The sequence below is a fragment of the Nicotiana attenuata genome, unplaced genomic scaffold, assembly GCF_001879085.1.
Source record: "Nicotiana attenuata strain UT unplaced genomic scaffold, NIATTr2, whole genome shotgun sequence".
In the NCBI taxonomy this organism is placed as follows: Eukaryota; Viridiplantae; Streptophyta; class Magnoliopsida; order Solanales; family Solanaceae; genus Nicotiana; species Nicotiana attenuata.
This window is the reverse complement of record NW_017670291.1, coordinates 139,933-155,117: the sequence shown is the minus strand read 5'-3', so window position 1 is coordinate 155,117 and position 15,185 is coordinate 139,933. Positions and strand designations below refer to the sequence as shown.

The window sequence follows — 15,185 nt, the reverse complement described above, 5'->3', positions numbered from 1 at the left end:
TATCCAAATCCCTAATTTTCTACCCTTAATCTCATATTTTAGGCCTAGAAATCTAGTGGGTGTTGATAAAAATGGAAGAAAACGAGCTTAGGATTACATACCTATGAAGCTATAGTGAGGTTCCTCTTCAAAAATCGCCCAAGAGGTGTGGAGAAGATGAAGTGTTGGCCCAAGAACAGGTGAAGTTTTGAAGAATGACAAATGAACTCAGTCATGGACCAGGTCCATCTTGTGAAGCATAGTCATGATCAACCTATACATGTGAGATGCACGTGAAGGAGATAAGTCCTACTGATCAAGCAGCAATTTCTCCTGATTTGATCGAAAAGGTTGCATATTGAATCAGGGGAGAAAGTCTCCTTATATGAAGAGAACACAATCCGGATAAAGATAGTGTTGGAGTTTGAGATCTTCAAGGACTCAACTACGATAGAAGATCAACAATTGAGTCACAATCAAACTCTGATTACTAACCTATTAAAAGATAGTGATTGTTCTCTTTTACAGGTATTGGACATACGCAGAAGTCAAACTAAATTGAGAGCAAAAGAGCAAGGCGATTTTGCAAGCAATTTATGTGAGATTTGAGTGTGCACTCCTGAAGCTACTTGAACGAGATAGAAGAATCAGTTCCATTGTGTCTTTCTTTTATTCTAGTTCAATTGTAGTAGGTGGTTTAAAATTGTACCTTTCAGCTTTCATAGAAGCAATTGTATTAGGTACTTAGAGTGTTCAAGTTATATGCTAACTTGAAGTTGTCGCAACAGTTGAGGTTGTGTGCCACAACGGGATTAGAGTTAATCCTTAGGTTTACAAAGAGTTTTGTAAATGCTGTTTTGGCTCAGTGATTTTAGTGGAAGTTTGGGAAAATCCTACTGAGTAGTAGGTCGTGGTTTTTTCCACCTTTTGAGTCAGGTGTTTTCCACGTAAAAATCTCTGTGTTCTTTATTTTATGTACTTGTTATTCCGCAAACAGTAGTAGTTAGTATACCTAGAAGAACCAGGTTCTTCTAGAGCGAAAATTGGGTACCACACAAATCAGCCCCCCCCCTCTTGTGTGGTATTGACGTTTAGAACATCATGAAGTTTATGAAAAATGGTGGAATTCTCGTAATGTGTTCTGTTTTTGAACTTAAAAATAACTGGGCGAATTTGGTCTACGCGTTCGCGATAGGCTCATCGCGTTCGCGATGAGTTAGGCCTGACAGACCTTCGCGTTCGCGATAAAGGGCTCGCGTTCGCGGAGCTTTGACCCCTCGAGCCTTCGCATTCGTGGGCTAGTGGCCGCGTTCGCGTACGTATAATACCCCTACCCCTGCCCAGGCTCATAAGCCTTTGCGATACCAGGCCCGCGTTCGCGAAGGGAAGACCCCCCAAAGCTTCACGTTCGCGACCTTGGTCTCGCGTTCGCGTAGAAGGAAATTTCCTTCTGCATGAATAACTCATCGCGTTCGCGAGGGTCCTCCCGCGAACGCGAAGAAGAAAATGCCAGAACACCAGAAACTGAAAACCTGCAACTTTTTATGAGTTCAAAACCTTCCGAAACACATCCAAAACTCACCCGAGCCCTCGGAGCTCCAAACCAAACATACGTACTAACTCAAAAACACCATATGAGCTTATCCATGCGATCAAATCGCCAAAATAACCTCTTAAATAACGAATTAAACCTAAAAATCAATAAAATTTCACAAAACTTCTTTAAACATCAAATTTGCATTTAAGGTACGAATCACGTCAAATGGATCCTGTTTCTTACCAAACTTTACCGAACAACACATATAAATCATATTGAACCTGTATCGGGCTCCAAAACTATAATACGGGCCCGATACCACAGGTTTCACATAACATTTCACTTTCAAAAACCTTTATATTTTTTAGAAAACAATTTCTTCTAAAAATTCATATCTCGGACTTGGGACCTCGGAATTCGATTCTGGGCATACGCCCAAGTCCCATATTTTTTTACGGACCCTCCGGGACCGTCAAATCACGGGTCCGGGTCCGTTTACACAAAATGTTGACCAAAGTCAACTTAAATGCATTTTAAGCCAAAATTACAATATTTTCACAGATTTTTCACATAATAGCTCTCCGGCTACGAGCCCGGACTACGCACGTAAATCGACGTGAAGCTAAAAGAGGTTTTTAAGGCCTCGAAATGTAGAATTTATTTTAAAAATAAGTGATGACCTTTTGGGTCATCACACTATGACGAGACACCTATATGATAAACTTGTGCAACTTAACAGTATTTTTGCAAAATAACAAGTAGAAGCTATACATGTATTATTGGGAGGGGGACATGCTAAGGGGACCAAATACGAGAGATACATCGGAAATGATAACCAGAACAGTCAATAAGCCTTTAACCAGCAAAAACAATTAGGCACAATGAAGAAAATTGCACGACATCACCCTTAGCGCTTTTACTCTCATCCTCACAATGAAACAATGATACTACACGGCATCACCCTTCGTGCTTTTACTCTCGCTCACGGTATAAATCAATAGAAATGGCACGATATCACCCTTCACGCATTAACTCTCATGACATGGCACGACATCACCCTTCGTGCATTAACACTCACAATATGACACACATCACCCTTCATGCATTAATACTCACATACGGCACGACATCTCCCTTCGTGCATTAACACTCTCCCTTACCACATAACAATGAGCAAGTAATAACAGGGAGATAGGATCAACAAGTACAAGCCTTAATTCAACAACTGTTCCACAATACCAATCTCAACTTGGAATCAATACTCAATTATCACAAAATCCCATAAGCACGATAAGAACGATCAGTTAATATCTAACTAGTCTAAGCATGAATAACATGAACAAAGGAGACAATAATAGCAAGAAACAAGTCCCACCCACATGCTTTAACCCGACAACAACACATAAGTACTCGTCACCTCACATATACGTTGTACCCAACATCTAAACATGTAGCAAATAGACAAATAAGTCCCAATCCCTCACGTCAAGGTTAACCACGATACTTAACGCGCTCCAAAGGACCAATTCAAAGCTCAACCACGGCTTTGCCTTTCAAACAAGCCTCTAGACTAATATAATCTAGCAAATTACCAACCAAACGATTCACATTAAGCCTTAGAACTACCCACGATTGCAAATAATTCAATTTTGGTCATTATTGAAAAAGTCAACTCCCGGGCTCGCTTGGTCCAAACCCCAAATTCGACCAAAAACCGATTACCCATTCACCCCCGAACCCTATTATGTAATTTATTTTGGAATTCGACCTCAATCTTAGGTCTAAATCCCCATTTTACAAAAATCTTTAATTCTACCCAAACCCCCAATTTCCACCATGAAAACACAAGATTTTAGGTTGAATTTTTAGGAAAAGTAGTGAAAGATTGAAAGGAACTAGTTTAGAATCACTTACCAATGATTTGGGGAAGAAGAGTCCTTTGAAAAATCGCCTCTAGGGTTCTTAAGTTTGAAAATTTGAGAGAATGAACAAAAATCCTGTCTAACTCCCATTTTGATCAGTTGCAGATGTCATATTTGCGACCTGGGGTTCGCAAATGCGAACCCCACAAATGCAACGAATCCATCGCCAAATGCGAAGCTCTTCACATTTCTGCTTTCATCGCAAATGCGATGAAATATTCGCAAATGCGAACCATGATCTCCGCAAATGCGACCATTTGATCGCATTTGCGATCACTACCTCCCCCTGTCCCAATTCCCAAATGCGAAGAATTGTTCACAAATGCAAACATGTGGTGCCCCAGCTACTCTTTGCAATTGTGATGAGTTGCTCGCAAATGAGAACCTATCAGAGGTCGTAAATGCGAATCCTGCATTTGCGAGGTCTGAGGCCTGCACCAGACCCGAAACACACCAGCAATGTTCTAAGTCCAAATTTACTCTGTAGCCTATCTGAAACTCACCCGAGCCCTCGCGTCTCTGAACCAAATATGCACACAAGTCTAAAAATATCATACGAACCTGCTTGCGCGATCAAATCGCCAAAATAACACCTAGAACACTGAATTGAACACCAAATCAAATGAAATTTTCAAGAAAACTTTAAAACTTCTATTTTCACAACCGGACGTCCGAATCACGTCAAACCAACTCTGTTTCTCACCAAATTTGACAGACAAGTCATAAATATGATATTGGACCTATACCGGGTTCCGAAACTAAAATACTGACCCGATATCCAAAAAGTCAACCATTGGTCAAACATTTCAAATTCATTAAGCCTTTAACTTTCAAAATTCAACATAGTCCGATATCTCGGGCTAGGGACTTCCAAATTCGACTTCGTGCATACGCCCGAATCCTAAATCACGATACGGACCCACTGGAACCGTCAAAACACGAATCCGGGTGGGTCCGTTTACTCAAGACATTAACCAAAGTCAACTCAAATGGATTTTAAGGCAAAAATTTCATATTTTCTCAATTTTTAACATAAAAGCTTTCCGAAAACATGCGCGGACTGCTACGCAAATCGAGGATGGTTAAGATGAGGTATTTAAGGCTTCGAAACGTAGAATTAGGTTCTAAAATATTTCACACTATAGTTTTTCTCTACGAGGTATATCCACAACAAAGTATTTAAAATATAATAATTAAAAAATAAATTAACTTTACAATATAAAAATTTTGTACCTATTTATTTCTACAAAATTTTAAAAAGAGAATAAATATTTTTGTTGAAAAGTATTTTCACGTCTTTGATAATAAAGAGAATAAGTACTTTTTGAAACAAGAAACTCATAGATATGAAATGGAAATAAATTAGTTAATAAAATATACCAACTATTTGTAATAACTTTCTTGCACTTTAAACATGTAACTTATTTGTAATTTTATATAATTATAATATTATACAGAAATTTCTCATTTTTATTTTAGTTTATTTATTCTCCTGCTTCAAAATTATCTTAAATTTACTTGGATGATGTTTTATTTGTGTATGATTTTCATTATGTAAGAGGTTTATTTGTATTTTTAATTATTATGTGTTAATATAATTATTTATCTTTATAACTCACATGGGTGTGAGTGTATAATTTCATAATATAGAGGGTTTAAGCGTTTGATTTTAAAATACAAAAGATGTATCCGAAACAGAGTTAGTATATTATACGGGTGTTTAATATATCTAAGTTTTTTTTACTTGAATATTCTGTGGGACCTCATACCGAGATTGTGCATTGCTCCTCACCTTACGTATAGTAATCTATATATGTTAAGATGATAATTAATTTGTCGTCTCAAGACGTCAGTCTGTACACTATTTGTAGCCGGTCATATGTATTCATCCTCACGAACTTAACAAAATGAAGCCACAGTTCACCTTTTTTAATTTTTATTAAAGCCGCCTTGAGATGGGGGTGTTGGGCAGTGGCGAAGCCAAGATTTTTATTAAGGGTGTTTAAACTTGAAATAAGTAAAAAAAAAGTTCCGACAAAGGGTGTTCAATATATGTTATGTACCTCTAAAACATAATATTTTACCTATATACGCAGTATAATTTTTCGATAAAGAGTAATCAATTGACCATGCTAACCATAGGGTGGCTTCGCCACTGATATTTGGGGGGAGGGGGGGGGGGGGAGGGGTTGGCACAATTTACTATGGAAACATCATATGCATCCTTTCCAACTTATCATGTGAGGCCACAGTTTACTAGAAAACTATCATATGCAGCGTATTGCCAACTTAATTACCATATGAAATCATAGTTTACTCTGAAACTATTATATTCATATCCTTAACTTATCATATGAAGCTGCACTTATTTGGAAACTATCATATGCATATGAAATCAACTGTGTCTTGACAGGTACTATAAATCACTTTTTGGTGCCAAGATTTGCTCGCTACTGCTTATACACTTGGTACTTTTTAAATGGTAATTTGTAACCAAGCTGTCATCTCAAGAGTTGAGATCATTTTTGTTCATTTGCATTAATGCATCCATTGCCAAATTGGTAACCAATCTATCTTCTCAAGAATTATAGGACAGTTTTGGCCGTATCATTAACGCATCGTTCCAAATTTTAACCATATGACACATCAACTGCAGCTTCACTGGCCTTAATTACGTAATAGTTACATAATTTTTCTTCCTATTTCTCTTTGTCATACTTAAATACTCAATTCCAACCTGCCTGCTTTGCTTCTCTTTCAGCCACTACATCCCCAAGAAAAAGATGTTGCCCTATATTTTCTTGATTCTTTTGGCTGCACACCCCTTTTGTGTCAGCATTGCACATACAACAAATGGTAACAAAAACATATTTATTTTAGCAGGCCAAAGCAACATGTCCGGCAGAGGAGGGGTAGTGCATAACAAATGGGATGAGTATATTCCACCTGAATGTCAATCCAATCCAAGAATTCTTAGGCTAACAGCTGAACTTCTATGGGAAGAAGCAAAGGAGCCAATGCATCAAGACATTGATTATTATGCAGTTTGTGGGATTGGTCCTGGCATGTCATTTGCTAATTCAGTCTTGAAAAATGACCCAAAAATAGGTGTGATTGGTTTAGTGCCATGTGCTGTTGGTTCCACAAATATTAGCCAATGGTCTAAAGGATCTTCTTATTACAATCAGATGTTAAATAGAACTGAGACTGCGTTACAAGGTGGTGGGAGAGTTCGAGCACTTTTGTGGTATCAAGGAGAGAGTGATACTTTGGATCTTGAGGATGCAAAATTGTATAATTCAAGATTGCAGAAATTCTTCACCGATGTGCGCAATGACTTGCATGCACCTTCCCTCCCTATTATTCAGGTAATTTCAACGTTTTCTTTATATTACTAGTGTATACAGTTATTTTGAGTGTTCCATTTTATGTGACAAGTATGAGGATCAAACTATCTAATTTAGAAAGCTAGCCTCATCAATTCTAATCAAGATTGTAGAATCTTTTGTTTTAGAATATTCTTGGGATTTTTTTCTTCAAAAAAATAAAAAATAATACTCGTAGTGTTATGAAACAATAAAAGAAGAAGAAGCGTATTGCGGAGAAAAGTAGGAAGAGAGAAAAGTTATACCTTAATCTTCTCAAAGAGCTTCTTGAGACGGTAGAGTCTCGTGCTGATAACGTGTAATAAAATAATAAAGAAGAATATTGCAAAGAAAGAGAGAGAGAATTCTTATTGCTTTGAGATAAATTACAATATCATAGGACCCCTCTATTTAAAAGGTGATTTAGCCACCAAGTAAAATCCCTAAAATCTGTCTAAAATATAGGCATTCACCTTAAATAAAACTTTATTTATAACACGTAGTATTTAATTGGTAAATACATAGATGATTCTTGGGAATTAGAACAAGAGATATAGAAAGTACACACAAAAAAAAGAAAAGAAGAAGATCCTAACTAACTTGTGAATTACATACAAGAGACCCAATTAAGAAAGGAGATTAATGGTGTTCACATCAGATATATGATTATAGGAATAAGATTTTATTCATATATAAAAAATCATTAACTTATGAGTCACTCTTTAGGAAATAAATCGATGACATATATTAGATCAAAGCAAACAATATCTTGCAACTATAATAAAGATTAGACTGTCACGCATTAAGTGCCAGCTAATAATTAACAAGTATATAATTTTTGTTTCTTGTTCTTTATGAATAGTAAGTATATTACTTATAGCATTTTGAATAGCATTCAATTAAATTTTTATCCTATTATATATTGTATATAACTTAGGGGTATACATAGGTCGGGTTGTTCGGATTTTCCAATTACCAAACCAAACTAATTATGTCCGTTTATTAAATCTAAAAACCAAACTAAATCAATAAAAGTCGGGTTTTTTAATCTCGGTTTTCTCGAATTTTCGGGTTTTTTCGGGTTTTTTTTCATTATCTTCATTGCACAAAATATAGAATTTGTGTTCCAAATATTTCTTTAATTCTAGTAAGACAAAACTATATAAGGTGTTTTTCAATAAAATAACATAAATATGAGATGAGTTCCTGAGCCGAGCATCTATTGGAAACAACCTCTCTATCCTCACAAGGTAGGGGTAAAGTCTGCGTACACAGTATCCTCCCCAGACCCCACAGTGTGGGATAATACTGGGTATGTTGTTGTTGTAAATATGAGACGAGTCATGACATTGTACTAAGATATTCAACAATAAAGATAATAAAATCACATAAAATAAATATTATTAATAAGCCATAATAAAAAATATATAATTTAAAATTACTAAGTTGCTAAAACAAGTATGACTAATAAATACTATTATTTATATAACTAAACACTAAAAGAAAAATAAGTTATGCATTTTATCTAAACCATGAAAAAACTAAAAATAGATATCCAACACTATTTTTATTCATAGTACAATGAGTTGCAATCTTTTATTAGCATTAGTATTGATTTGATTTTGGTTTACGACTTATTTGAGTAACTAACATTTATGGACTATAAAACTTATTGGAGCATCCAAAAATTATAAGTCCAAAAGCTTGAGCTAATACGCTACAAGATAAAACTATGAAATATCTTAAGAAATATTTATAAACTACACTACATTGTCGGGTTGGTTTGGTTTCGGTTTGACTTTTTTTAGTTAAAACCAAACCAAACCAACCAGTTATGATCGGGTTCTTTTTCCAACACCAAACCAAATCAAAACAAACTATAGTCGAGTTTTTTTCTCGATTTGACTCGGATTATCGGGTTGGTACGGTTTCGTTTGTACACCCCTAATAACTTAAAGCATAGTCGAGTTTGAGTTTCTTTTAAATGTATTTAGCTCGCTAGTTGACGCTTTAGTCTTTATCTTTCCCTGTGATTTGGGCTTTGTTGTGGTTGAACAGGTGGCATTGGCAACAACACTGGGGCATTATAAGGAAATTGTCAGACAGGCCCAATTGGATATTCACCTTAGAAATGTTAAAACAGTTGATGCTAATGGGCTCAAAGTAGGCCCAGATTATGTGCATCTTAGTACTCCAGCAGAGGTCCAGCTTGGACAGATGTTAGCTAATGCCTTTTTGATGTTTGGTTCAGAAAAGGAATAGATTTGTTTTCTACTTACTACACTTGGTAATTATATTCGGAAATTATAATCTTGTCTGTGATAACGATAATTAAAAAATGAGGTCGTCACCATTTATGCAACAAGTTATTAAGGTCACTTAGCTTGCATATTTTTAATAAAATGAGGTCCATTGTAAATCTTTCTTTATTTACAATAGAGTTAATATTTTTTTATCATACAGAGACTATTCGATTATATGAAAGTCTCACATTGGACAATAACAACAACAACAATAACAATAACAAATTCAATGCAATCCCACAAATGGGATTTGAGAGGGAATTGCGACATTTAATTTATTGTTTAACATGTTTTAATTTAGATGCACATGCACGAAAAGGGAGGTAGAATAAAAGGACACCATAAGAGTCAATTAAGGTGCGGTGCATATATCAGTCGCAATGTGAAATATTATGTAAATAGTGATCGGCATATGTCAAAACAGCAGGTAGAAGACAGAGATTGTAATTGGACAACTGGAGGTGTAATGGGAGTGTGTATTTCAACTCTAATACCGTAAAACACAATCACATCTACAGGCAGATGGCCCATCCTCCAGAAATTCAAAATCACCGACCACCGACCAAAAACATAGTTTTCACAATGTCACACCAACGTTAGTCAACAACCCATAACAAGCAGGATGGGTGAGTATCTGGACAGTTTTTTATTTCCCCCCATAATAAGTCGAAGCCCCGGCTAATTCGAATTCGTACTGCGCGCATAAGACCTATTGAAGTGTTGGGCTTTTTAAGCTTGGTTTAGCTTAAAAAGGGCGAATGAGAAATGGAGGAAAAATGAAATATTTTGGTTTCCTTCATTGGCAAAGAGACATTGTCCCATATTGGAGGAAGAATAGACTTTTGATGGGCATATATACAATTGCTCTTCTTCCGGCTTTTAAAGAGTTAGGAAGAAGGCAAGCCTCGCGCTGTCATCGTCGTCGTCGTCGCTCACTCGGCTCGGCTTCGGCTTTGGCCAAAGATTGATTGATTAATCTTTTTGGACAAAATTCCTTTCAGTTATTTAATTAACTAATTTAATTAATTAACGAAAATTCAATTGGAATAACTCGCGAGCCGGTTCGGTCCATTTCCTTTCCTGGATTAGTGGTTCGCTGTTCATTATACAAATTTTCTAGCAATCTTAAGGAAATTACATTTTTAATCTGTATTCTGTTTGTGGAGATTAAAACATGTGTCCTTCTGAATTTTTCTATTCTGATTTGAAGATATAAAAACTTCATCGGAGTATAGAAATTCAAAAACGATTTGAAGAACATAAAAACTTCATCCTTTTCTGTGAAACGGTATATAAAAACTTCGGTTTTTATTTATTAAAAGTACTGTTTATCGTTAATTAGAATATTGTTTATTGTTTTGTTTTTTGTCATTAATTTAACTCTTCTGTTGTTGACAGTGAGAAATGACAATTGATAACAAAAATTCTTCTGCGACTGTTGCGGCAACGACGATAGCCTCGTCAAGCTGAAATGTTATTCCACCGGCCGAGAAACCGGGAAAATTTTCTGGAGTCAACTTCAAAGGATGGCAACAAAGGGTATTTTTCTGGCTTAACACACTTGGTATGCAGAAGTTCACTAATGAAGACTCCAGTGCCTGCCACCAACATGCCGGACAATGAAAAGTTTATGATTGTTGAGGCGTGAAAACAAGCAGATTTTCTTTGCAAAGGCTATATCCTAAGTGCTTTGGAGGATGACTTGTATAATGTCTACAGTGCTATGAATACTTCGAAAGAATTATGGGACGCACTTGAAGTACAAGACTGAAGATGCATGCTTGAAGAAGTTTGTGGCTGCCATATTTCTAGACTATAAAATGATAGACCGCAAAACTGTTGGAACCCCTTCAGGAGCTTCAACTTATTTTTCACGACCTTATTGTTAAAGGTATGGTCGTTAATGAAGTATTTCAAGTGGCTGCAATGATTGAAAAATTACCTCCTTCTTGGAGAGATTTCAAGAACTATCTTAAGCACAAGCGCAAAGAAATAAAGTTGGAAGATCTTGTGATTCGTCTCAAGATTGAGGAAAACAACAAAACAGCCGGGAAGAAGTCACGTGGAAATTCAACGATCATGGGAGCTAATATCGTTGTGGAGACTGCTCCAAAAAATAAGAAGAGGAAGAAGTCTTCTGGACAAACTAAGGAGCAGAACGAAAAGAAATTTAAGGGCAGTTGCTACAATTGTGGAAAAACTGGTCACTAAGCCCTTGATTGTCGTCTCCGAAAAAGGATAAGAAGAAGGGAAAGGCCAACATAGTGGAGAAGAATGATGACATTGATGATCTATGTACAATGTTTTCGGAATGCAACCTAGTTGGAAATCCGAAGGAGTGGTGGATTGACTCTGGAGCCACTCGACATGTTTGTGTTGTCAAAGAAGCATTTGCGACTTACTCTATTGCTGGTCCCGAAGTAGAGCTTTCCATGGGAAATACTGCAACAACCAAGATTGAAGGTTATGGGAAGATATTCCTTGAAGATGACTTCCGGCAAGGTGTTAACGCTCAACAACGTTCTTCATGTTCCTGCTATTAGGAAGAATTTAGTTTTTACTTCGTTACTTGTTAAGAATGGATTCAAATGTGTATTTGTTTCTGACAAAGTTTTTATAAACAAGAATGAAATTTATGTTGGAAAGGGCTACCTCACAGAGGGCCTTTACAAACTAAATGTAATGGTTGTTGATAGTATGAATAAAATTTCAGCTTCTTCTTATTTATTGGAGTCAAACGATTTATGGCATATTCATTTAGGACATGTCAATTACAAAACCTTGTGGAAGTTAATTAATTTAGAAGTATTGCGTAAATTCGAGTGTAATAAATCAAAATGCCAAATATGTGTTGAATCTAAGTTTGTAAAACATCCTTATAAGTCTGTTGAAAGAAATTCAAATCCTTTAGAATTAATTCATACTGACATTTGTGATATGAAGTCGACACCATCTCGAGGTGGAAAAAAGTATTTTATAACTTTTATTGATGACTGCACTCGATATTGTTATATTTATTTGCTTAATAGTAAGGATGAAGCAATTGAAGAATTTAAACAACACAAGAATGAAGTAGAGAATCAATTGAATAAAAAGATCAAAATGATTAGAAGTGATAGGGGTGGAAAATATGAATCTCCGCTTGCAGAAATATGTTCGGAATATGGAATTATCCATCAAACTTCTGCACCCTACACACCTAAATCCAATGCAATTGCGGAAAGAAAAAACCGGACATTAAAGGAAATGATGAATTCTTTTTTAATAAGTTCCGGATTACCATTTGTTGGGGGAAGATATCTTTACATCTAACTAAATACTCAACAGAGTACCCCATATCAAAACGCAATCTATTCTGTATGAAAAATGGAAAGGAAGAAACCCAACTTGAAATATTTCAAAGTGTGGGAGTGTTTAGCAAAGGTACAAATACCTTTACCTAAAAGGGTAAAAATCAGACCAAAAACTGTGGATTACGTTTTTCTTGGATATGCTACAAACAGTAAAACATGTTGGTTTTTGGTTCATAAATCTGATAATCCCGAAATTCATGTTAATACGGTAATTGAATCAGATAATGCTGAATTCTTTAACAGCATCTAACCGTATAAAACTGAATGCGAGTCGTTAAGTGAAAGGCCTAAACGACCACGGGAAGAACCAAAGGAAAATACTCCAAGTGTAGAAGATCCAAGGCGTAGCAAACGTCAAAGAACATCTACTTCCTTTAGACCAGATTTTGTGAGATTCTTGCTTGAAATGAGCCTCAAACTTTTAAAGCAGCTATGTCATTTTCTGATTCACCATTTTGGAAAGAGGCAGTCAATAGTGAGATTCAATTAATTTTGGATAACTATACATGGGAATTGGTTGATCTTACTCCGGGTAATATCCCTTTAGGTTCAAAATGGATGTTCAAATGGAAAATGAAAGCTGATGGCACTATTGACAATATAATGCAAGACTTGTTGTCAAAGGTTATAGACAAAAGGAAGGTCTTGATTACTTTGACACTTACTCGCCAATAACGAGAATAATATCTATTAGGGTGTTAGTGGTACTGGAGGTTGTGTATGGTCTTGAAATTCATCAAATGGATGTTAAAACAGATTTCTTAAATGTAGAATTGGAGGAAGAGATTTTCGTGAAACAACCTGAGGGTTTTGTGGTTCCGAGTAAAGAAAAGAAAGTGTGCAAACTAGTTAAGTCACTTTATAGGCTTAAACAAGCACCCAAAGAATGACATTCCAAATTTGATCAAACAATGTTGGCAAGTGGGTTTAAAATCAACGAGTGTGATAAATGTGTTTACATTAAAAATACTCCAGGTCATGAAGTCATTGTTTGTTTGTATGTTGATGATATGCTGATAATGAGAAAAAATATGGCAGATATAAATGCTACTAAGCGCATGTTGGCCAGCAAATTCGACATGAAAGATTTAGGAGCTGCTGACGTGATCTTAGAAATCAGAATTCATAAGACTCCACAAGGTCTAGCATTATCACATTCTCACTACATTGAAAAAGTACTTGGCAAGTTCAAGTATTTGGATTTCAAGATTGCCAAGACTCTATTGACGTGAGTTATGCACTTCAAAAGAATGAGGGTGAAAGTGACTCAGTCCTGGACTATGCAAGAGTATTGGGAAGTTTGATGTATATCATGAATTGTACGGGACCAGATATAGCATGTGCTATTAGCAAACTGAGTCGGTTTACAAGTAATCCAAATAAAATACATTGGATTGCAATGAAACGAGTTTTGGGGTATCTAAAACATACCCAAAATTATGTTTTGCATTATAACAAATATCCCTCAGTGATTAAGGGATATAGTGATGCAAATTGGATCACCGGATCATCTGAAGTTAAATCCGTGAGTTTATATATTTTAACAATTGGGAGTGGAGCAGTGCCTTGGAAATCATCCAAACAAACGTGCATAGCCCGTTCTACAATAGAATCTGAATTCATTGCTTTAGATATGGCCGGTGAAGAAGCTGAATGGCTTCGGAATTTCTCGGAAGATATTTCATTTTGGCCCAAACCTTTGGCACCCATTTGTATACATTGTGATAGTCTAGCGGCAATAGGCAGTGTAGGGAACGTTATGTATAACGGAAAATCTCGTCATATACGACAGAGACACAATACCGTTAGACAACTACTCTCTAGTGATGTTATCATGATTGACTACGTAAAGTTAAGAGATAGTCGGATCCACTTACAAAAGGTCTATCTAGAGAGGCAGTTGAAAGATCATCAAAGGGAATGGGGTTAAGTTTTAGGACAAGTTATCTTGGCAGTAACTCTACCTAGCAGACTGGAGATCCCAAGCGCTAGGTTCAAAGAAATCAAACAAGGTTATGAATGACGGTTCAACATTGTCAAATAACTCAACCCTCGTGATGAAGACAATGTTCATAAATCGAGGTAAAGCATTAAGGCTTTTTGAAGAGTCTATAAAGCTTAAAGTTTTTTAATGATTTGCTAAGTCTAGCAGGATATGACCGGATAGTGTTTCTATAGGATTACACGTTTAGAAATCACCTATGTGAGTGTGAAGTGTAAGCTGCTTCAAGGGGAATGAAAGTAAATGCCCATTCTCTAAGCACTCATGAAACCATGCGGTGTTCATGGCTGAAACGAAACAACCGTCAGAACCTTAGACGGTTAAGGGTTGATTATGTGACTTATGTTGTCTAGGTATACAACAAAGCTCGACGGTTCAAAGATATCAAATCTACCGATTGACCGAGTATATCAGATATAAGTTCACTACGGAATATTTAAAGGGAAACCTACTTATCCAGATGCAATTATTTCTTGCATGTAAAATACACACGCGTCTATGCATTCCTTTGTTTTATAGACATTCCCCATTCATTTGGGGGATTGTGGGCTTTTTAAGCCTGGTTTAGCTTAAAAGAGGGTGAATGGAAAATGGAGGAAAAATAAAATATTTGAGTTTCTCTCCTTGGCAAAGGGGCATTGTCCCATATTGGAGGAAGAAAAGGCTTTTGATGGGTATATATATAATTTCTCTTCTTCTAGCTCTTAAAGAGTTAAGAAAAAGG

General features: G+C 36.1%; 1 protein-coding gene across 1 annotated transcript; it reads left to right on the top strand.

Moving 5' to 3' along the window:
* Window positions 1-5,905: 5,905 nt before the first annotated feature.
* On the top strand, window positions 5,906-9,204 carry LOC109237340 (probable carbohydrate esterase At4g34215). The gene is made up of 2 exons (XM_019403636.1): window positions 5,906-6,806; window positions 8,862-9,204. Exons 1-2 carry the CDS (start codon window positions 6,222-6,224, stop codon window positions 9,063-9,065), a joined length of 789 nt encoding a protein of 262 aa, XP_019259181.1. The 5' UTR covers window positions 5,906-6,221; the 3' UTR covers window positions 9,066-9,204.
* Window positions 9,205-15,185: the final 5,981 nt, after the last annotated feature.